This window comes from Carcharhinus amblyrhynchos, chromosome 14, assembly GCF_965287045.1.
Source record: "Carcharhinus amblyrhynchos chromosome 14, sCarAmb.v2.hapA, whole genome shotgun sequence".
Taxonomy (NCBI): Eukaryota; Metazoa; Chordata; class Chondrichthyes; order Carcharhiniformes; family Carcharhinidae; genus Carcharhinus; species Carcharhinus amblyrhynchos.
Genome location: NC_137337.1, coordinates 36,398,013 through 36,423,041, shown reverse-complemented (window position 1 = coordinate 36,423,041; position 25,029 = coordinate 36,398,013). Strand labels below are relative to the sequence as shown.

Sequence of the window (25,029 nt, the reverse complement as noted above, 5' to 3'; positions counted from 1 at the left end):
AAGGTCCACAGAGTTGTACATCCAATGCATGTTTGGGTATACTGAGGGAAGACTTAGCATGGCCAATGCATCTAACCAGCACGTCTTTCAGACTGTGGGAGGAAACAGGAGCACCCAGACGCAGGGTGAACATGCAGGCTCTACAGAGACAGTGACCCAGACCTGGAATCAAACACAGGTCCCTGGCGCGGCGAGGCAGCAGTGCTAACCACTGTGATATCGTGCCGTCCATCTGGGGTAAGGGCCTGGGTAAAGTACTCTGTCAGATCAAGTCAGTTCAGACTCGATTGACTGAATAGCCTCCTTCTGCACCAAGGATTCTATGATTCTAGATGAGCCATTCACAGAAACCTTATCTGACCACATCTGCTACCAGCAAGGCAATTTTCCACTTTATCAAAAGCCCCATTATACAGCTTATCTTCTGCACACAACTTCTTTCTTTTCTCATTCTGACCATTTTGTTTTGACCAGGTGGTCTTTAGAAAACCTAGTCACTTTGCTCCTTTTGTACTGCACACTTCAAAGGCAGACAAACTTTGAAGGAAGTTTATTCTGTGCCAAAGATTTTATTTCCTTTATATCTTGGGTATTCCAGACAAACACACATCCTACTTCCTTCCTTGTGTGGTGTATCCTTCTTCAAAGCTGTTAGCCCACTGTTGTTATCCTTCTCTCTCATCACTGAAGGTTAACCATGTTTCTGACACAAAACAATATGATTTTTAATTGTTTCAACAGTGTAGTCTAGTCATTGTGATGTAACATTTCTATGTTATTCCAAAACTGGTTAAATCAAAGCATTCCTTTTCTGGTTTGATCTTTCTACACTAAGTAATTTTCTTTCTCTGTGGTCTTATTTTAAAATTCTCAAACCTGTTTTTCACTTAAAATCAAACCAAAACTGAGTAACAAAAGGTCCACAGAGTTGTACATCTGATTCAACTGTGTCAGTTTAGCTCAGTTGATTGGTCAGCTGGTTAGTGATGCAAAGCGATGCCAACAGCGTGGGTTCAATTCCCACACTGCCTAAGGTTACTCATGAAGGCCCAGCTTCTCAACCTTTCTCCTTACCTGAGGTGTGGCGATTCTCAGGTTAAATCACTAGCAGTCACAGCAACTTTACCTATTAATCATACAAATCAAAGCTTAAAACAAAAAAATTGTCATTCTGAACCGTCTTTTAAATCAGTGTTTACCTCTTTCGATCGGTTTGCTTTTGCAATGGCCTCTGGACTTAATCGCTCTTGTACCAAAATGCGAATAGCCTAAAATCAAAATTTTACAGGTAAGGGATGGTGATTAAAAAAACCAAACCAAGAATGCAGTCTTCACTGGCCCTAGTTCAATTACAGGTATCACAAAATACAGTTTATCTACTGAGAGAAGCATTATAGTACAGCTTAGATATATATTTAATAATATAAAACCTATTGATATTGTAAGACAATTCACATAGCTGAAGAATTTACAAATTTCATGGCTAACGTATGGAATCAATTCAACAAAATGGTTTATTTACAACTCTAACAGCAAAGCAGTTAGCCCCATTGCTTACAGTTTTAAAAAATACTCGTGCATTTCAGTGCTTCTGTTTTTGTAAAGAGTATACAATAACTTGAGACATTATTAGTAAAAAAAAGATACAACAGCTGGCTAAAACAAAATGGAGATGCTCTACTTAAGATTAAATCAGTTTTAAAGTTTATTAGTGTCACAAGTAGGCTTACATTAACACTGCAATGAAGTTACTGTGAAAATCCCCTAATCTCCACACTCAGTATACTGAGGGAGGGTTGGCATAGCCAATGCACCTAAACAGCACATCCTTCGGACCGTGGGAGGAAATGGGAGCCTGTGGAGGAAACACACGCAGACACAGGGAAAACTGCAGACTCCACACAGACAGTGACCCAAGCCGGGAATTGAACCCTGACTGTGAGGCAGCAATGCTAACCACTATGCCCACATCATATTGGTCCAGTAGTTGCTGTTAAAGAAAATACTTTTCTTTTTCACTAGAAAACGGTCTACAGGAATATGCTTCCTTCAAAATATGAGTACATGGACATTTGATATATGGAGTGCGACAATTGATTGCTGCGAAAACTGCAGCGTACCCGAACTTGCAATTTATTACCCCAGCAGTAGTGCCTCTTGATGGGAGTACAAAGGCATTAAATCATACTACATTAATCTTTAATACTTCAACTAATTCACTGTTCTATCAGTTCACTAATAGGGCAATTGAGTAGCAATAGGAAGAGTGAGCACTGACCCAAGTCTCCGAAGTTGATAAAAGACAACAGTACCAGTTGCAATGAGAGGCAGGACATCAAGGAAGAACAAGAAACACAACTGAAAGGGCCATCCTATCCAATTGATTATAGCCAAAAATAAATCATGTTGCAATTCTGAGGTTGACCCAGAAGACCAAAATCAGTTAATGCATCACAGAATAAAATGAACAGACGAACTACCGTAAAAATACTCAGTAAAAATTTCCTTTGCTTTCTTCTCTTACCAAGTGTAGTCTCATCTATGTGATTTCAACTTCCATCTCAATTCACCAGGCTCTATCTCCAGAGTTCACTACCCTTCTAATGCCCCTAATCTCTCCCTCCATTTAAACCTTCTCACCCACATTCGCAGCTACTTCCTTGACTTTGCCATCTCACACTACTCCCATCATTTAATCAGATAAAGCCATATTTGATCACTTCCTTGTATCGTTCTCCACTCATGACCCCCTCCATCCTTTCTACTCCGTGTCCATTGTTGTGATCCCAGACATTAATACTGGACAAATCCAATCCCAGACCGAAACCTGGATTGCTGGATCCTAATTTTTGAGTAGTTTCTTTTGAGTATAACTTTAACACAAAGAGTAGCACATTTATTGAACAAGAAAAATTAATATTACACCAGACAAAAAGGTTGGAAAGTTTTCAAAACAAATACCAATAAATTATCAAATCACACAATCACCCCAACTATCGTTTTACAGTACATACAAATTTGTAAAGATGCACAATTTACAATAATCATTGAATCAACAGTGGCCAGTAACATACAAGGGATAGGGCCACCCGATGTTCCACCTCCTTGGAGATATGGAATGTTGGCGCCTGCTGCAATTTTGGCAGGTTCCACATAGATACTTGCCATTTTAGGCCATTCAAAATCTCAAATTATATTTACATATATATCTTTTGAAATGCCCATCTTAAATTAAGAATAATTGAATTAAACATTTCACAGTTTGGGGAGAAAGAGGAAATATTACTCACAAATTAAATCAACAAAACATGTTGCATTCAAAAATGCGAGAGAAAGAAAGATGCTGATAGAACCGGAAATTAACCTGAACTATTCAGCTATATTTGTTAATTTCTTTTTTCAAAAACTGTTGAAATCCACACTGGTCTTGGAGGTGGAAGCAAAAGCAAGTGATTTCCAGCAAACCTGCTCACCACAAACTAAATATGTCATTAGAATCTGGAGGAACACTACACCTTACAGCTGAAACCTTACAAGATTGCAATTTTATCTGCCAGTTACAAAGAGTGGCCAAATTTGAGAGTCACCCCAGTTTGCAAAAAATACAATCTTGTTTTCTCTTTCTGGCACTATTCATTGCAATAGCTTTTAAGAAATAACTTGACAGCCCCTTATCTGTGCAGCATACCTCCGCTAAGATCCATAATGGGGAGCTCAGCCGTCTTTACCTCAGATGCAGGGCTGTTGGGACTCTGCCTGGGTGAAGCTGACCCTGATGATTGATGTTGGGAGTTGAGCTCAGGCTCATACTGTTGTCATTCTCCAGCCATTTGCAGGGAAAAACCATTGCGTAATCCCCCAGATTTAACTCCTCAGCATTGCTTTTGAATGGGAACGGCGTGGCTTTAATCACAGAGACAACCATCCGTGCCTTAGGCAAATTGCAACTCATGCTCCCAGACATAATAATTTACATTGAACTTTCCCTTTTCAAAAAAAAGTAAAAGGAGATGGAAACTCCAGTTCTCCTAAGTGTCATTTACTCCTTCCCCACATAATTTTGCCTGTTGGGAAATCTCATTAACCAGAGACATGAGGGAATCCCTACGCTTTCCATCCAATCAGCCAGTGAGGTTACGTCTGTGTCAAGCCAGGTATTAAAACAGAGTTTAAAGCTGAGGCTGTTTCTTCATTTAAAAGCATGAAAATGACTCAGACTCTGACGAGATGAAGTGATCATTGCAGAAGTAACATTAACAACAACACAGCTGTAACCTGCTATGAGAAGATTCAACATGCATTATAATATTCAGTCACATTTTTTGGAAGTGGAAGAATTAGTCCTTTGTGCAAAAAAAAGTATACTTTTCACTGGAGAACACAATTAAATGAAATACAAGATCCTGCAAACGCCAAAAATCTGAAATAAAAACATTGGCCTGAATTATCACGAAGATGAGGAATGTCTCTGTTGTGAAAGTAGGAGACACCTGAATCCAGAAGTCCCAATTCTGAAAGTGACATCTACCATGAGTGGCACGACAGAACAGTGGTTAGTACTGCTGCCTCAGAGCACCAGGGACTGACTGTCTGTGTGAGTTTGCGCGTTCTCCTAGTGTCTATGTAGGTTTCCTCTGGGTGCTTCGGTTTCCTCCCACACTGCAAAGATATGTGCGTCAGGTGAATTGGCCATGGTAAATAGTCCTTAGCGTCGCAAAATGTGTGGGTTTGGGGGATTAGCAGAGTACATAACATAGGGTTAGGGGGATAGGGCCTGGGTAACAGACTCTGTCAGAGAGTCGATGCTGACTTGATGGGACCTCCTTTTGCACTGCGGGAATTCAATGATTCTATAACAAAAAAAACTCATAATGAGGGGGTACATTAAATGTTTGCATCTATTTCTGCTTGAAGATTGAAGGGTGGGGAAGAAACATAAAAAGCATTCAGCAAATTTAAAAGAAACATGGGGAACTCATCCAGAAGCATAAGCTGACAGAGGCTTGGCTCTCAGACAATGTGCGCAGACATCAGGCAGACACGCCGTTCCAATTTAGATCACTGAGACATTGTCGTTGACAGTGTTCCAATCTGGCTGCACTCTCCCCAGAGCTCTACCATCCTCAACATACACCTTTATAAAGACAAGCTAGACCTAGGGAACCAAAGTGACAAAGTGGAGGCAGGCACGCTGGAGTTGTTTAAGGGATACTTAGATAGGCACGTGAGCGGAATAGAGATGGAGGGATATTGGAGACTATTTTAAATAAGGATCAAGAGCCTTGGGACGTTCCTGGGAATCAACTGATTCCTATGGACCTTCCAACATATTTTCTGGCTCACTTGTTTTACTTTTGAGCTTCTGGGGATTCCCTTGAATGTTTGCATAAGACGTGCATGTTATTGATGTTTTTCTCTTTTAATCCACAGGTGCTTCGGTCCGCCTTGTTGTCCAACAAGGAGCATACGCGTGGTAGGTCGTGCGAGGGCTGCTCTTGGATGTTTCGAGAGTAGCCTAGTGCTTCACGTCGTTAGTGTACGCTTAAACTGGACCGGCTGATGGGCAACACAACAGCTCAGCGACTATCACTGTTTGCTGTGCAGATACATGGATTTGGGCCAGTATCTGTGGGAGTTTGCGCATTCTCCCCGTGCTTGCGAGGGTTTTCTCTGGGCGCTCTGGTTTCCTCCCACACCCCAAAGATGTACTCTTAGGCTGATTGGTGTAACAAGTTGTCCCTAAATTAGTCTCCCCTCAATCTGGTATCCAATGTAGAGTGCCATAGGCATAGACAAAGGTCATGGGTGGAAGAGGGAACTCACAATGTTAAAATAGCGGTGCGGGCTCATTGGGCCGAAGGGCCTGTTTCCCGTGCTGTGTCGTTCTTTGTTCTTTAAGCTAAACTGCAGGATAGATGCAGTAGCAAAAGAGTCAAATCTAAAAATAAACACTAATGTCTCCAATCCTGCGCATCACACTTTTTTTTCTCTCTCATTCTCTCTCGGAATCAGTGGGCCAGAAGAGATGTCCTTACTAACAGCGTTTACACACCTGGTTGCCAGTGGCTCTGCAGTTATATCCCTCAAACATGCATCATTAAGGAGCTAAAAGTAATTTTATACATGACATTGATGGACTAATTGAAAGCATTTGCGCAAATACATGAAACAATAATCAGTGGATATAAGTTACATGCACCCATAATGAGAAATTCACAAGAATAACACCAATAAGGACAAGTTCACCATGAGGCAAATAATGTAAATTGTTGAGGGCGGGGGGGATGTGAAATGAATGAGGATTTGAACATTCTGAATATGCACAAACAGATGGACAATAATCCTGACGACAAATAACTTTGCTGCGAATGCTGGCAGCCTCTTACCTAAGACGGAACTCTGGGATCAGCACAGCACAACAGGACAAGCTGGAGCTGAAGGCCCCCTGGACTGGCTTCAAGTGCTTCCAACTGAAGACAAACACTGGCCGAGCTCAGCCACCAATTCCTGGACACAGCCGCTCCCTCCTAGGCCCATGTTTGCGTGCTACCTCTGGTCCAGATGGGGTTTTACTTTCTTCTCTAGTTCTGTTTGGCTTCTTCCAGCTCCTAACTGAGAAGTTCCATCAGTGGTGGGAGAAGACACGGCCCAAACATAGGGGCCTTCCCCCTTTTCGTGCCCTTTTCACCTTCACAACAATGTTTCCCCATGTCTCGCTGCCTTGTCCAGAACATGACATCTCCACTCCACGCAGACCGGGCTTGATTCTTGGTCTAGCCTTGTTGAACAGGTTCTCACTGGGCCAGCCCACGTTCCTCCTGTGCCAGTGATCAGTGATGCCGCTCTGCTCACTCGGTTGCTGTTAACGCCAAGCTTCAACCAGCAGCCAATGAAGTAAACTCACAGCAATCCACTTTAAATCACAGATACAAACTGCCAAGCAAATAATCCTCTGCTCAGCTGCCAGCTGGGAATATTGTTTTCAGAAACCAACCACCTGCCAAAAAGGCGGGTGTGTGTGTGTGTGTGTGCGCACGCATGCGCACTGCAAAGCAAGAAATAAAACACACAAATTACAAAGAGTATTTTTTCCAGCTTTTTCTTCTTAATCTCACATTCTACATTTTAAAAATGTCTCTAAATTATTCCTGTTTCTCTGATCATCCATTACTGGATGAGCAAAAACATCCTTCAACTAAATATTGGGAAAAGCTAAGCTATTGCCTTTGAACCCCACCCATACAACTCTGTTCCCTACCCATGGATTCCATCCCTCTCCCTGACAACTGCCTGAGGCTGAATCAGATTGTTCACATCCTTGGCATTTTGACCCCGGGATGAGTTAGCAAACACACATCTGCACCATTATTAAGTGAGCCTATTTCCAACTCAGCCAATCTGCTGCTAAAACTCTTATCCGTGCCTTTGATCCAACACATTCCAGGCCAGACTCCAGTACTTCACATTGTAAAAATTTAAGGTCATTCAAAACTCTCTTTCTGAAGAGTTAACTTGTTCAAGTCTCCTCACCATTATCTCTGAGCTTGCTGACCTATTCTGCCTCCTAGTTATGCATCACCCCAATTTTAAAACGTTTACCCCATTTTCAAATCCTTCAATGGCCTGTGCCCTCATTGTGTCTGTAACCTTCCCCAGCTCTTTAACCCTCTGAAATCTCCGTGCTCTTCCAATTCTGACATTGAGTATCCTGATTTCAATCTATTCATCAACAGGAGAACTGCATCTTCAGCCATCCCAAAACCCTTCCCAAAACTCTGGAATTTCTTCTCTGAATATGTCTGCCTCTCTTTTCTCCTTTAAAACACTTGTTTAAGAAAAACCTATATCTTTGATTAAGTTTTAGGTCTTCTGCCCCAATCTTATATGGCACTGTCAGATTTTTCTTGATAATGCTCCTATGAAGTGTCTTGAGACATTCTGCTACCTTAAAGACAATATACCATCACGTACTATATCATTGATGGGACAAGGGAGTCATTGACAAGGCTACATAATTCCCCATCAGTAATTAAACATAAGAAGCACAAGTTGCTGTTGCAATGAAAGCAAAGTTGCAGCACCAGAAGGGACAAGACAAAGGCAGAATTGAGGGATAGTGGAAGTATTGAGTGAGCAGTCTACAAATGAAAAGTATTCATAAGTACCTAGATAACATCTGAAGAAGAGGAAGGGGGCATTCAGGAGATAATTAGGGATGCGAGCAGAAGTCATTTCTGGAAATGTGCCAGCTGTGTCAGGATGGTGGTGTTCCCATGCATTTGCTGCCTTTGTTTTCTAGGTGGTCACAGCTGTGGGTTTGGAAGATGCTGTCAAACTGTGAATGGTAATGATTTGCTGCAATGCATTTTGCTGATGTGTCAGTGGTGGAAGGTGTGAATCAAAGGACATAGGAGGATAGTAGTTCGAAGAAAATCACTGTATTCCTTCTAGCCAGTTCCAACTAGAAGTAAGACCACATGAGGGGCTTTCTCATGGACAAGGACACCCACAAATTTAATCCAGCCATCACTCTACCCTTGATCATCAGCAAAGTGATGCCATCAAGCAGCACTTACACAGCAATAACCTGTTCAATGACACTCAGCTCCTGACCTCATTACAACCTTGGTTGAAACATGACAAAAGAGCTGAACTCAAGAGGTAAGGTGAGGGCGACTGGCACTGACATCAAGGGATTTGACAGTGTGGCTTCAAGCAGCCCTGGTATGATTAAAGTCAATGGGAATTACAGGGGAATCTGCTGCTTGGAATCTAGCACAGAGAAAGATGGCTGTGGTTGTTGGAGTCAATCATCTCAGTCCAGGAAACTACTGCAGGGGTTCTTCAGGTGGTGTCCTAGGCTTAGCCATCTTCAACTGGTTCATCAGTGACCTTCCTGCTATCTTAAGATCAGAAGCAGGGTTGTTTGCTGATGCTTGTATGCTGTTTAGAAGCATTCACAACCACTCAGAAACTGAAGCAGTCCATATGCACGTACAGCAAGACCTGGCCAGCTTCAGGCTTGGAATGATAAATAGTAAATAAAATTTATGCCAAGCAATGACCATCTATCTACAAAAGAAGATCAATAACATGACCATTGCTGAATCCCCTAACTTCACCATCCTGGGGGTTACCATTGACTAGAAACTGAACAAGCCATGCAAATACTATGGTGGCAAGTGCAGGTCAGAAGTTGGGGATTCCGCTGCAAATAATTCAGCTCGTGACTCCCCAAAGTCTGTCCACAAACCACAAGGCACAAGTCAGGAGTGTGATGGAATATTCCCCACTTGCCTGGATGAGTGCAGCTCCAACAACACTCAAGAAGCCTGACACCATACAGGACAAGGCAGCTGATTGTTCAGCACCTCATCCATCACCTTAAAGATTCGCACCTTCCACCACTGATGCGTCAACAAAATGCACTGTAGCAAATCACCACCATTCATCCTTTGACAGCACCTTCCAAACCCACAGCCGTGACCACCTAGAAAACAAAAGCAGCAGATGCATGGGAACACCACCACCTACAAATTCCCCTCCAAGTCACACACCATTCTGACATGGAACATATCACCCTCTTTCATTATCACTGGGTCCAAGGAGGAGGCTCAGCATCATCTTCCTAAAAGGAATTAGGAATCAACAACAAATCCTCGTCTAGCCTGCAACTTTTATATCCTTGAAAACATAAAACAAGAGTGTAGAAGGATGAAGCAGCCAGCTATACAACAGAAACGTCAAGCATAAAGAGAACACTGCTACAGTCAGAGGAATCATTGGTGCTTTGAGCCAGGCAGTCTCAGTACTGTGGTCAGACCAGAGTCTGACAAATTCAAAGTGAAGAAATGCAGAAGTGAACTCAGTTGATGGTGACAATCTTAGAAAACAAGGGAGAGAGATCACATAACCAGGACAGTGTGCCTCTACTCCTTCCCTTCTTGCACTTCAACAGCTCAGCAAACTTATCTAGCTAAATTGTGCCATACAGGCCATGAAAATCACAGCTCTAATTTCCAATTTGGACTTAACAAACTATTCTTAACCAATACCAGTGGTAAAGATTCCCCAATTGCCGCAATGTGACAGGATAGATAAAATCAGCCAGACTTCTCCACCTGATAGCCATCCAGTGACCCCTGGTGGAAGTATCAATGCTGGACAATCAGCAAGGCCAGTTCATATTGACATCTGAGATCACTCCTGCACTAGTATTCACAGGGCAGCATGTCACCATTTACTGCCAGGGCATTAAATGTATCCAGCTAGGATTCAACACTCAAGAGATTACAATTCAAGGAATTTTGTTTTAATTGCTTTTGCTACACACTTTTCCTGAGTGCTTCACGAAGGCAGAATGTTTTCTGTAAGCTACCATTCCATTACAAGTCACAAATTAATATCTAGTGAAATCCCTAACTAATGTTAATTTTACATTCAATTGGAGCCTTCACACTAATATACTTCCTCCATAAACTATTCCTATCCTCCTGCAGTGCTCTGTTTGCACTAATCAGTCACACTAGAGTAATTTCAAAGAACTGGCTACACTCAGCAGGAGTGTAAAGAAAATAATGTGGGACTGTATCATGCCCGATTATTGGCACCAATACAAAGAGGTAAAGGTAACTCAAAGTACCAATATGATGAAACGCTATCCGTATAAAATTAAGCGATCTTTGGTTGAACATTGATTTTAGACATTAGTCACTATCCCCTTTTTGTTACAGCAAGAAGTTCTTGTGATGTGGGTTGGATCTACAAGCGATGGGTGAGGGGGAGAGTGGGTTGAGGTTGACATTGACATTCTGGGCGTACATCATTCCTTAGAACACAGTTCCAATAGCAGTAACACACCTGTCACATTAGGATATTTTTTGTTTTTATGGGACCAGCAGGCCACCTATGTTTCTAGGCTTTTCTATTAATACTTCAGAATTTCTGCAACTCCATTTTTTTAGTGACTGTCTTCTATGTCTTCAATACACTCGTAGCTATCTCTTAGAATCCCTGACAGTGCAGCTCATCCGGCCCATCGAACCTGCATCGACAATCCCACCCAGGCCCTATCCCCATAACCCCATGTATTTTCCCTGCTGATTCCCTGAGACTAAGGGATAATTTAGCATGGCCAATCAACCTAACCTGCACATCTTTGGAGCGTGGGGGGAAATCAGAGCACCCAGAAGAAACTCATGTAGACACTGGAAGAACACGCAAGCTCCACACAGACAGCCAGCCAAGGAAGGAATTGAACCCAGGTATCTGGTGCTGTGAGGCAGCAGTGCTAACCATTGTGCCACTGTGCTATTATTTGCTTTAATATGCTGACATTGCCTCCGAGATAAACGTTGATGACATGGTTTTCTACGAAGCAGTTTGCAGGTCACTCAATCCATTCATTTTCTCTGACTGATTAAAATATCCATTAATTCTCCCCATACTCATCTTTGAGAAAGGCTCTTTGACCCAAAGATTAACCTGTATTTTCTTTACAACCTTGACTGACCTGCTGCATATTGCTAGCACTTTCTGTTCTAGTTTCATCATTTGCAGTTTTTTGATTTTTATTTATGCAATGAGATGCATGCTTATTTACTTTAGGAAGTATGTATTCTAGGAAGTGCATCAAGTCATTGATCACTGAAATATTTTGTCACCAGGTGCAGTAGAAAGAACTACTTTGTTCAAGTTACTGAGATATGGTTAAAGGACACTAATGAAGCTGATTACGCTTACCTTCAACATTACCAGATAATCATCATGGCGTTGGATTTGCAAAAGATTAGCCAATGCCATCACACCAGCCTTAAAGTCAGCATTGTTAACTAGAACATAAAAACATTTATGAGCTGAAAAAATATAAAAACAGCAGCATCTAGTTTATTAAAAACTACCCATAGGCTAACAGTTTCTTTAATTCAAAGTCTCCGAAAAACAAGTTACTTTCTCAACACTAAAGAATTATGGCTACAGCATCTAGTAAATGCAAAGCCACAGCAATGGCTGTAAACAGCACCCTCTATGGGGTGTATGTTTCTCAAGAAATACAGTGCCAGAAATTCAAGGCAGTGGTGATATTGGCAAACGCCACAAACACTCCCTGATCCTGTGGCAAATACACACAACAAATGGAAAAAGGATTAAAATAAGTGGAAGCATAGCACATAGCTGCTACCTTTCTGTTTTTATGTCAACTGCAATTTGCCTCATGTCGCACCAACTTTCGCATCAAAGCCCATAATATGCTTGGCAATACACACAGATAATAGAAAACAGGAAGTATCTGCTCGCTGTTGAAGATTCCATACAGAGTTTTCAGAAGGATAACTGAGTGTCAAAAGACCTGATAATATAACAGTGCATCAAAGAGAGTTATACAACAGCTGATGCGATCTCTGAGGGATGTGAAGTGGTGACAGCCTGATTTAAATATGCCCAGGTGTTCCACTGGGTCCCAATTCTAGAGTTAAATGACCACTTTTGTATAAGTAATCACCTAAAACTGTTTCACATTAATGAAAGGATGACAGTATAACTTTAAGATTGGCTTGCTACCAGAGCTTAAAAAAAATGTAACTGATTGCTGCATTGGATAAAACCACTTTCTGGCAAACATAAAAACTCAGATTAGAATTTCTAATCATTGCAAAAGAAATGAATAAAGGGACATGCACTAGCAAGCTAGAAAGGCATATGTTGCAAGAGACAGGGAATTAGCTTAAATAGTAGAGTATCATTTAGCATCAGAGAGGTGGTGGGATCAGTGTCTGCTTTCTCCAATCTTTTGTAGCAGCGTGGCATTGGGAAAGCTTGCCAGATCCATTCGCTTGCTACTTGCACTTTTGCCAGCATGGATTTAATGGGTGCAATGGTCTCATTTTGTGCCTCAATCACTCTACGACTGTGATCTAAGAAAGTAATCAAATTTATATCTATGATTCTTTGTCTGGCACATTCCTGGCATTTTCCATAATGCATCTGGGAACAAATGTATGTGTTAGTGATGGAAACACAGAAATTGATTATGGCCTACAGATGTCAACAGGCTACTGCAGTGTTTGAAGAGCACCTCAGGCCATTCAACAGAAGCATATTGCTTCTCTGCAACTTATTGGTCAATCTGGACAATCCAACTGCTTCAATAATGCATTTTCTTCTTGTAATAAACTACGGCTCAGCAAGGTTATTACTTACCATCCAGATTAATAAGTGGATCGGTGCCTTTAGTAGCATCCTTTTTTACACTTTCTGCTGTGCAATTCTTGTATTTATCCACTGTAAGGGGAATGCCAACAATTATAGTTCAAAATCAAACATATTGAAAGAAGATAGCACTTTTAAATATTGTTAGGGTGTGCATGTTGCAGACCTCTTGCTGCTCTGGTAGGGGCTGCATTTACATTTGAAGGTTTCCTAGGCCACTTACAATCAACTACATAGTGTGGGACTGTAGTCACATGCAAGCCAAACCAATTGTCCCGTTCTCACCCTGCTTGCAAGCAAATATCTTTGCCCATCCTGCTCTCCATGCCATTATCTTCTCTTGCTTCATCCACTTACCCTATTTAACCTTAAATGTCGAGGTAGTTTCTACCTCAATCATTAATGGTGGAAGTGAATTTCACAGCCTTAATTCTGTATTACCGCTACAACATAATCCACTCCCTCATGTTTCCAAATGGCCTTAATGTTTGAAACAGAGGTTGATGGCTCTAAGTATTTAAAAAAAACTATTGCCACTTTTAAATACATACCATTAGAATGGAGGGTTGACATATGGCAAAAGGCAAGCAGTCACATTTCGTTAACATTAACTTCCTTTCTTTACTCTTAATCCGTTTCATTCTACGTGTTTAACTCCACAATAGAAATATAATATCCTGAAAATTAACTCACTCAAAGGGTGGTGAATCTCTGGAATTCTCTGCCAGTTGAAGTGGTGGAGGCTGCCTTGCTAAATATTTTTAAGAAGCGGGTTGATGGGTTTTTGATAAGAGAGGGGATTAAGGGTTATGGGGAGAGGGCGGGAATGTGGAACTGAGCCACGACAGATCAGCCATGATCTTATTGAATGGCGGGGCAGGCTCGAAGGGCTAGGTGGCCTACTCCTGCTCCTATTTCTTATGTTCTATGTTGGATGTAACTATCACTTGAATGCAAAGCCCCAATTCCAAGGTAAACATTCCCTGTCATTTCAGCTTGAAAGAGTTTTAGGATTTTTGCCTCCAACCATCTATTCAGTAAACTATTCCAAATTATTACCACTTCTTGCATTAAGAACTTGCTCCTAATTTTGGTGCCACATTGCGTAGGCAGAGAAAAGCAGCAGTTATTCACCTTTCGGTACACCCACAATAGGTGCCAAAGGACCTGCTCTACACAGCAGCAGAGTTGAATCAGATAATCAATACAGTTATAGCTGAAATTTGCACCGCCTCCCGAGGGACATAGAGAAATAAGACCATAGGTTGAAGTGGCGGGGTTGGGTACTTTGGATATTCACCTTTTTTCCTTCTTTTCTCTTTCGCTTCTTAGAAAGGGAAGTTAGCAGGGCTGCCAGTGCAATGTTCCTCCTGTGGAATGTTTGAGGTGAGGGACACCATTAGTGTCCCAGGCGAGTACACCTGCAGGAAGCACACCCAATTCCAGCTCCTTGAAGTCCGTGTTAGGGAACTGGATGAACTCAGGATCATTTGGGAGGCAGAGACAGTTATAGAAAAAAGCTTCAGGGAGGTAGTCACTCCTAGAAATGAGGATACTTGAATGACTGTTAGAAGGGGTAAGCAGCAGTCGGTGCAGCGATCCCCTGTGGCCATTTCTCTGTATAACAAGTATACCACTTTGGATACAGTTGGGGGGATAACTTACCAGGGGTAAGCCATGGGGTACAGGTCTCTGGCACAGAGTCTGCTCCTGTTGCTCAGGAGGGAAGGGTGGAGAGGAGTAGAACATTAGTCAACGGGGACTCCATAGTTAGGGGGACAGATAGGAGATTCTTTGGGAACGAGAGAGACGCTTGGCTGGTGTGTTGCCTCCCAGGTGAGATCCATGATGTCTCAGATCGTGCTTTCGGGGTCCTTAAGGGGAAGAGGGACCAGCCCTGAGTCGTGGTCCACATAGGCACCAAAGGCATAGGTAGGAAAAAGGATGGTGATGTAAAGCAGAAATCCAGGGAGTTAGGGTGGAAGCTTAGAGCTAGAACAAAGAGTTGTTCTCTCCGGTTTGTTACTCATGCCACGTGCTAGCGAGGCAAGGAATGGGGAGAGAACAGCTGAACACGTGGCCACTGGGATGGTGCAGGAGGGAGGGATTCAGACACCTGGATAGTTGAGGGTCATTCTGGGGTAGGTGGGACCTCTACAAATGGGATAGTCGATATCTGAACCGGAGGGGTGCCAATCTCGTGGTTGTGGTCGTGGCGGCAGCAGTGGCGGTTGGGGGGGTCTGTGTGTGTGTGTGTGTGTGTGTGTGTGTGCGCGTGCGCGAGGTGCAAAGAAGAGAGAAATTTGCTAATGCTCTTCGGGAGGGTTTAACTAATTCAGCAGGGGGTTGGGAACCTGAATTGTAGCTCCAGTGTACAGGAGGTTGAGAGTAGTGAAGTCATGAATAAAGTTAAAGTTGCAGGCAGGAAGGTGGTTTGATATGTGTTTACTTCAATGCCAGGAGCATCCAGAATAAAGTGGGTGAACTTGCAGCATGGGTTGGTACCTGGGACTTCGAGGATGTGGCCATTTCAAAGACATGGATAGAGCAGGGTCAGGAATGGTTGTTGCAGGTTCCTGCGTTTAGATGTTTCAGTAAGATCAGGGAAAGTGGTAAAAGAGGGGGAGGCATGGCATTGTTAGTCAGGGACATTAGTACGGTGGCAGAAAGGACATTTGATGAGGATTTGCCTACTGAGGTAGTATGGGCTTACATTAGAAACGAGAGGAGAGGTCACCCAGTTGGGAGTTTTCTATAGGCCTCCAAAAAGTTCCAGAGATGTAAAGGAAAGGATTGCAAAGATGATTCTGGATAGGAGCAAAAATAACAGGGTAGTTGTTATGGGGGACTTTAACTTTACAAATATTGATTGGAAAAGCTATAGTTTGAGTACTTCAGATGGGTCAGTTTTTGCGTGCAGGAGGGTTTCCTGACATGGTATGCAGATAAGCCAACAAGAGGCGAGGCCACATTGGATTTGGTACTGGATAATAACCAGGCCTGGTGTTAGATTTGGCGGTAGGTGAACATTTTGGTGATAGCGACCACAATTCCGTTACGTTTACACTAGCGATGAAAGGGATAGGTACATACCGCAGGGCAAGAGTTATAGCTGGTGGAAAGGAATTTATGATGTGATTAGGTGAGATTTAGGATGCATAGGATTTGGAAGGAAACCGCAGGGGATGGGCACAATTGAAATGTGGAGCTTGTTCAAGTAACAGCTATTGCGTATCCTTAATAATTACATACCTGTCAGGCAGGGAAGAAGTGGTTGGGCAAGGGAACCATGGTTTACTAAAGAAGTTGAATCACTCGTGAAGAGGAAGAAGGAGACTTACGTCAAGACGAGACGTGAAGGCTCAGTTAGGGCACTTGAGAGTTACAAGTTAGCCAGGAAGGACCTAAAGAGAGAGCTAAGAAGAGCCAGGAGGGGACACATGAAGACTTTGGCAGGTAGGATCAAGGAAAACCCTAAAGCTTTCTATTGGTATGTCAGGAATAAAAGAATGACCAGGGTAAGATTAGGGCCATTCAAGGACTGTAGTGGGAAGTTGTGTGTGGAGGCCGAAGAGATAGGGGAGTCGCTAAATGAATATTTTTCGTCAGTATTCACACAGGAAAGACAATGTTGTGAAGGAGAATACTGAGATACAGGCAATTAGACTAGACGGGATTGAGGTTCATAAGGAGTAGGTGTTAGCAACTCTGGAAAGTATGAAAATAGATAAGTCCTCTGGGCCAGATGGGATTTATCATAGGATTCTCTGGGAGGCTAGGGAGGACATTGCAGAGCCTTTGGCTTTGATCTTTAGGTCGTCATTGTCTACTGGAATAGTGCCAGAAGACTGGAGGATAGCAAATGTTGTCCCCTTGTTCAAGAAGGGGAGTAGCGACAACGCTGGTAATTATAGACCAGTGAGCCTTACTTCTGTTGTGGGCAAAGTTTTGGAAATGAGAGAGGGTTTATAATCATCTAGAAAGGAATAATTTGATTAGGGATAGTCAACACGGTTTTGTGAAGGGTAGGTCATGCCTCACAAACTTTACTGAGTTTTTGAGAAGATGACCAAAGAGGTAGATGAGGGTAAAGCAGTTGATGTGGCGTATATGAATTTCAGTAAAGCGTTGATAAGGTTCCCCAAGGTAAGCTATTGCAGAAGGTACGGAGAAATGGGATTGAGGGTGATTTAGCGGTTTGGATCAGAAATTGGCTTGCTGTAAGACAGAGGGTGATGGGAAATGTTCATCCTGGAGTTCAGTTACTAGTGGTGTACCACAAGGATCTGTTTTGGGGCCACTGCTGTTTGTGATTTTTATAAATGACCTGGATGAGGCCGTAGAAGGATGGGTTAGTAAATTTGTGGATGACACTAAAGTCGATGGAGCTGTGGACAGTTCGGAAGGATGTTGCAGGTTTCAGACATAGATAAGCTGCAGAGCTGGGCTGAAAGGTGGCAATGGAGCTTAATGTGGAAAACTATGAATTAATTCACATTGGAAGGAGTAACAAGAATACAGAATACTGGGCTAACGGTAAGTTACGTGATGGTATGGATGAGCAGAGAGATCTCTGTATCCACATGCATAGATCCCTGAAAGTTGGCACCCAGGTTGCTAGGGTTGTTAAGAACGCGTACGGTGTGGTAGTTCTTATTGGTAGAGGGATTGTGTTTCGGAGCCATGAGATCATGTTGCAGCTGCACAAAACTCTGGTGCGGCCACACTTGGAATATTGTGTACAGTTCTGATCACCGCATTATAGGATGTGGAAGCATTGCAAAGAGTGCAGAGGAGATTTATCAGGATGTTGCATGGTATGGTGGGAAGGTCTTATGAGGAAAAGCTGAGGGGCTTGAGGCTGTTTTCGTTAGAGAGAAAAAGGTTAAGAGGTGACTTAATTGAGGCATATAAGATGATCAGAGAATTAGACTGGGTGGATAGTGAGAGCCGTTTTCCTCAGATGGAGATGGCTAGCACGAGGGGACATAGCTTTAAATTGAGGTGTGATAGATATAGGACAGATGTCAAAGGTAGGTTCTTTAGTCAGAGAATAGTAATGGCGTGGAACGCCCTGCCTGCAACAGTAGTGGACTCGCCAACATTAAGGGCATTTAAATGGTCGTTCGATAAACATATGGATGATATTGAAATAGTGTACGTTAGATGGGCTTTAGATTAGTCGACGCAACAACGAGGGCCGAAGGGCCTGTACTGCGCTGTAATGTTCTATGTTCTAACCGACAGTATTGCTGTCCTTTAAAAGTCCAATTTCAATAGTTGAAAGAAGAAAGCTAGAATATCCCATTTTTAAAGCAAACAACAGAAAACTAACCACAACCAGTATTCATATATATCGAAAATAACGTTTGCTTGGAGGCTGATGTTCAGTTGAATGTTTCAGAGTACAAATAATCAAGGGATTTTAACAGAAACAAACATCCACATGCACTATTGCTTTCTCCTGCCCCAATGTTATACTGTGGTTTGTTTCTAACAAAGGCTGAACTACCAATTTACAGATGGACATTGTAAAATTCAAAAGGAAAATTATGATGTAAACAATAAAAGATCAATTTTTAAAAGTGTTTCACAAGGCCAATAATAAAATGGTCAGCAACATCAAGCGATTTAAAGAAGCATACCATTATCTGAGTATTCAAGTCTCACAGCCAAGCCCAGAAGCCAGTCAACACTTTCCTGTCTTTCCTGAGCCTTGAATGGGCAGTTTACATCCGCCAGATACTGAAAGTAAATGAATCAGATACAGCAAGATTTTAACTTTACAAAATTAATAATTGACAAGAATTCACAAAGTTGTTCAATTAATGGTTCACAAGAATGTTGAATAGTCAGTGGATCATTAAATATGTTGGACTGTGAACATGTTAGCAGTAAGAATGGTTACGAGTAAATAAAAATTCATAAACATTTCAAGTCATTGTTAAGTGTTTCTTTTAATATTAAGACTTCATAAGATATACAGCAGTGAACATATACAATCTAATGACCATTTTCAGAGCAATTCATGTCAATTTCTATGCCTGCAATTCCAATTAGGAACTATGTCAGGGCACTTGTACTAAGCTTTGGCCTCTTCTATTTTCATCCATTTTAAAATACTGGGGAGTTGTTAGAAACAAAATAACATTATAGATCTGTGCCAGATTTATTTTATGATCTGGAGATGCTGGCTTTGGACTGGTGTGGGAACAGTAAGAAATCTCACAACACCAGGTTAAAGTCCAACAGGTTTATTTGAAATCACAAGCTTTCAGACAGCTACTCCTTCATCAGGTGACGATTTATTTTAGATTCAGATTCCCTGAGAAATGACTACAACAACTTCCATTTATATAATACTTCAAAGTAGTTAAACGTCCTCAGGCACTTCACAGATTAACTGTGACAGAGTACAAAAGGAGATGTTCAGAGAGTGACCTAAAGCTTGGTTAGAGAGTTGAGTTTTAAGAATTGTCTAAAATGGGTAAAGAGGTTTAGGGACGAAATTCCAGAGCCTAGGCACTGACAACACAGTCACTGCACAAGACATCAGATAGGGAAAAGCACAGATATCTCAGAGGATTGTGAAGCTGGTGATGGCTGCAGGAATAGGGAAGCAGGGTGGACACAAAGGGATTTGAAAACAAGGATAAAAATTTTAAAATCAAGTCATTGCTGGATTGGAAGCCAAGGTAGGTCAGTGAGCACTGCGATGATGGGTGAACTGGACTCGGTGTGACTTAGGGCATGAGCAGTAGAGCTTTGGATGAGTTTAAGCTTCTGAAGGGTAGAAGATGGGGGAGACATCATGGATGAGCTGAGGCGGGGAAGAGTTCGGCAATGTGGCAGAGACAGTTACTGGACTGTCTTTGTGATGGAGCAAATAAACGATCAAAAGCTCATCTAAACAATTTAGCTCAGCCTCAAACAGTGGCCAGGGAGAGGGATCAAATTGGTAGCTTGAAGTGTGGAGAATTACAAACAGCTTCTTTGCAACAACAAATCTGCTGTCATAGCTTTTTACATACATGAAAAGCATTTATTGAAACTCTTGAGAAACTAGAGGGTACAATTAAGAACATAAAAGTTAGCTGGACTGTGGGTTTGCACATTTTTGCCAGGAATTTTCCACAGTCTAATATTAAGTAAATCTTCAAGTTCTACATATAGTTCTAGGGACTCAGGAGCAGTTAGCACTTAATTATGCCAGGACTGAGCCTTCATGTGTTCAGCATGTCTAAAGTGAGTGATTGCTGTAATACAAGGAAGTGCAGCAGCCAATTTGCACACAGCAAGGTCCCGCAACCAGGAATGAGCTAAATGACAAGGTAATCAGTTTTAAGCGATTTTGGGTGAGGAATAAAAATTGACCAGGACACCAGAAATCTCTGCTTTTCTCTGAATAGCACCAAGGAAGCTTTGATGTTCACCTGAGATGGCAGACAATGCCTTAGTTTATCAACTCATCCTAAAAGCGATACCTCTAATGTGCAGAACACCACCCCCCTCCCCCCCACCGCCCCACCACTCCCACCCCTGCCCGCCACCCCCACCAAAACTATATTGAAGCATCTGCCTAGATAATGCGCTGAAAGTTTCTGGAATAGAACAGAGGACTTTCGGACTAGTTCTACCACTGAGAAAAGGAGAATGTGATGAGATTGCTTTTGTTCTTTGTAGGTATGGGGACAAAGATTCCAGGTTACTAAAACAACCAAGGCAGAATAATTAATTTTCCCATAGTTTTATTAGAATATGCAATATTCTGCCACAAAGTGGGCATGATCTGCCACAAAGTGGGTGTTGAGAAGGTACAATGTGAAAAAAGCGAATTTGAGATGTGTAAAACATGTGGGGAAAAGGGCAAAAGTAGTAGGTTTGGATTGATAATGGAAAATCTAGCATCATTATTATAATTATGCATAAATTATCTCCTTTGTTGTGACTCCTATGACAATCTTCAAGCGATGGAACTCCTTCTCCTTCTACTAAAGTCTGAAATATCCATGGCAAATATTTATTAAAATACTCAGTGGCGTCATAAGATATGATTATGCAAATTCATCCCTTCATGCGTCAGTTGCAATTTCTATCAAAATGCAAGTCAAACATGTCAATTGGCAACTGGCTGCAGAGCTGACAGAAGACACAGATATCAGTCAACAGGTTAGCCATATTGCCCTGATTGTCAATGCATTCTGATCCTCTTCGTCATCCAAACCAATTGTATCACTTCTGTACTGTTGTTTCTACATCACCTTTTTCAGAATCTTTACAACGCAGACAAAGGCCATTCAACACATTGGGTCTGCACTGGCTCTCTGAAACAGCATTGCAAAAGGCGGCCATTTGGCCCATCAGGCCTGCACCAACAACAATCCCACCCGGCCCCATCCCCTTAACCCTGCTAATCGCCCTAACACTAAGTGGCAATTTAGCATGACCAATCAACCTAACCCGCACATCTTTGGGTTGAGGGAGTAAACCACAGCACCCAGAGGAAACCCACACAGGCACAGGGAGAATGTGCAGACTCCACACAGACAGTGACCCGAGGCCTGAATTGAACCCAGGTCCCTGGTGGTGAGGCAGCAGTGCTAATCACTGTGCCACCCATTCTACCCACTCCTCTGCCTTAAAACAAAATGCTTTCAATTTAAAAATTAGAGGATATGATAATTCACTGGCAAAACAATTTACAAATATATCAGACTAAAGCATGCAGATTAAACATGCACACAAAGTATGTTATTCAATATGATGCTCACCTTTTCAAAGTGTTTTGGCCATTCGTTACTGTGCACATTTCTAAGGTTGCCTCTCTCTTCAATCTTATAATGTCTTACCTTCTGATCTTCAAGCCACACAATTAAATTTCTAAATTCCACCTCATCTAGAATATAAAAAGCAACCAATTCAGATTAGTTCAAAAAAAACTTCGACAAAACAAACTTCAAGCTTAAGATCAACTGAATGAGTTAAAAAAAAATTGGCTCTAAGAATTCATCATTTATAGCTGATTTACTCATTCAAACAGACCTGACAAATCGACCTAACTTTGGAATCAAGAATCACAGGTAAGATCCACTGTTAAACTATGAGTAACCACTCATGTTAAATTTCTGTGATTCATTGTATAAATTATATTAAAATTTAAGGCTCACTGAATACAGTACTTCCAAAATAGGACTGTAAATATTAAAGCCTCCTTCAGAAAAAGTTTTTAATCGTCAACCTCTCCCCAATTTTAAGGTTGATTCATGTTTTACCATATCCCCCCATTCTTAAAATGTAAGCTGATAATTGCCTTTGTTTAACTTTGTGTCAGAAAGAGTTCATTGTGCTTTTCCCCCGCAATCCTACTCTTTCAAAAGAGAGGGGTTTTTTTGGAAAACAACAATTTGATTCTATCTCTAAAATAGGGAAATAGAGCTTATTTAATAGATTTGTGTTCACAAATATCCTTTTAATTCACTGTTTTCCCTCCTCAACATTTTCATTCATCTGGTTTGAGATCACTGATCCTGGAGAGCAGTTTTTGCTAACGTGAGTATATGTACACACAAATTATGAGGCGTAGGCCACTCAGGCTCTCAAGCCTGCCCCGCCATTCAGTAAGATCATGGTTGATCCGATTGTAACTTCAACCCCACATTCCTGCCTATCCTCAAAAAAGTCACATCAGGAGAGGCCCCTCTTCTTTAAAAGATGGGAGGTGATGCTGCACTTCACAAATAGTTATATCGATTATAGAGGCAGGGAGGATATGCTGAACCTTTATAAAGTTCTATATAGGCTATCTTTCAAAAGAATAATTTAAACAGAGGCTTTATCCACCTATATCAAGCAGGCATGATAGCCCTCATGATCTTATACAACAGAGAATGGTGAGTTCTCCCACTGCCCTGTCCCACGTTCCTTCCTCCACCAACGCCAATAAAAGTGAATTAATCATTGATCTCATTAACTGGCTGTAGGGTTTTGTTGTGGAGTTGATTTCCATTGGCACCTACACAACACTTCCATAGCAATCAATTGATTTTGTTTGTCCAGTGCAATATTATAAAGGTGTGCTCATGTCCAAAGATATGCAGATTAGGTGGATTGACCACGATCAATGCACATGGTCTGGGAATAGGATGGGATAGGAGGCCTAAGTAGACTGCTCTTTCGGAAGGTTGCTACAGATTTAATGGGCCAAAAGGCCTCCTTCTGCATGGGAGGGATTCAATAAGCAACCTTTCAACTGTCAAATCAGCATCAGGAATTACATTCTGTCATAATACTGGTAAACTCTCAGGTAGATTTATTAAGGAAAAAAAAGAGTTAAAATAGTCTAGAACTGCTGATTCAACTGAAGCAAAAGCAGTAACTTAAGAGTCAGTACTAAGCTTATACATCTCAATATTTTTCAGATCGCTTGGCAAGTGTAAAATTATGCAATCAGATTTTCAATTTTGTAAAAACAAATGTAATCTTCAAACACTTCATTTGAAATTGAGCAAAATCTTATAACTGAGATGTGAAATAAGGGTTAAAACATTCAGGATATTCACTTTTAATAGGACACCTGGGTCATATTTCATGTTCCCCTTCTCATTTCATTGCACAGCTTTTCTCAATAGCTACTTCTACTGAATCTTCAACAAAGCCCTAATGCATAACGAATTGTTGTTAATCAACTTCCATTCCTAACACATCAATACATCTCTCTACATCTAGTTAAACAACATGGGAAGTACTTCCACAACACACTAAATTACAACATCACAAATTCACTGAAACCTTATTTACGAGGAGGAGGGGGCATTTTCTGTTTAAGTTGTGCACTTTTACCTCTCTGAAGATTTCCACTTTGCATCTCAGTATAAATAAAACGTGAGAACCATAGAAAAATATTTAATTCAATGTTGTTTCCTTATAGAGATATTGGGGACTTGGGCACAGTTTAAGAACGGGAGGGTAGCTATCCTGTACCACTTTCCTATGAAAACCGCCACAATCAGATGAATGAAATTGCTGAGTGGTTTCAGCACTGCCTGTGGGAGCTTGCTGTGCATAAAAATGGCTACTTCATTTGTCGACAAGACTGCTAGAGAGTGGTTTATACAATTCACTTTTCTCATTACGTAGAAACAGTGTTGAGATGATGAAATACTGGGATGCCTTTAATGATGTTAGAGCTTGGTGTAAGGCTGCAGGCTACTGCTGCTGCTGCGGGAGGGTTGTGGGGATGGCTCACTGGGCCCGGCCTGGACCCTTCTCTCCACCTGCACTCTCTCCACCGGCTATGGGCTGAATGGTGCAAGTGGCCCAGACGGAGCGGGCGGGCCCTGCGTACTATCGGGCCGGCTCCGCTCCGTGCTGCTCCGTACCTTTACAGTCAAACACGCCGCTGTTGTGATACTCGAGAGCCAACAGTTTCCTGCGAAACATCTCGTCAGCCGCCACGGTAACTCGCCAACAATGACCCGACCCGACCCGACACGTCACCGCGTATGGGCGACGCCAGCGCGTTATCCATCGTGCGTCCCGCCGCACGCTGCGTCGGTGTGACGTCAGCGCGTCATTTGACATGCGTCCCGCCCGACGCGCTCTGCGACGGTCTGATGTCATCAACGGAGCGTCGTACCCCCATGCCTATGACGTTTCTGTGTTTAATTGCGGCTGCGCTGAAAGGTGGGTCTCCTTTGGCAACGAAGCCTTGGGATTGTTTCTATGTGATTCGGATCAACATGATGTGTGTAGCACCAACTATCCGCTATCTTTAACCAGCTCCTGTCCACCTCTCTCGCTCCCGCACCCCTTTCCCCAAGA

The 25,029-nt window shown here is 42.1% G+C and overlaps 1 protein-coding gene across 1 annotated transcript in view; it reads right to left on the bottom strand.

The window, feature by feature from the left end:
• The window catches only part of rtraf (RNA transcription, translation and transport factor), a 33,375-nt gene extending 8,660 nt beyond the window's left edge, over nt 1-24,715 (bottom strand). Inside the window, exons 1-6 of the mRNA XM_080202688.1 lie at nt 24,588-24,715; nt 21,981-22,105; nt 18,855-18,954; nt 13,201-13,281; nt 11,743-11,831; nt 1,200-1,268 (exon numbers count right to left, since the gene is read on the bottom strand). Coding sequence (XP_080058814.1) covers nt 1,200-1,268; nt 11,743-11,831; nt 13,201-13,281; nt 18,855-18,954; nt 21,981-22,105; nt 24,588-24,648 — 525 coding nt within the window. The 5' untranslated portion in view covers nt 24,649-24,715. The remainder of the gene's footprint in view (nt 1-1,199; nt 1,269-11,742; nt 11,832-13,200; nt 13,282-18,854; nt 18,955-21,980; nt 22,106-24,587) is intronic.
• Between the last annotated feature and the right edge of the window lie 314 nt (nt 24,716-25,029).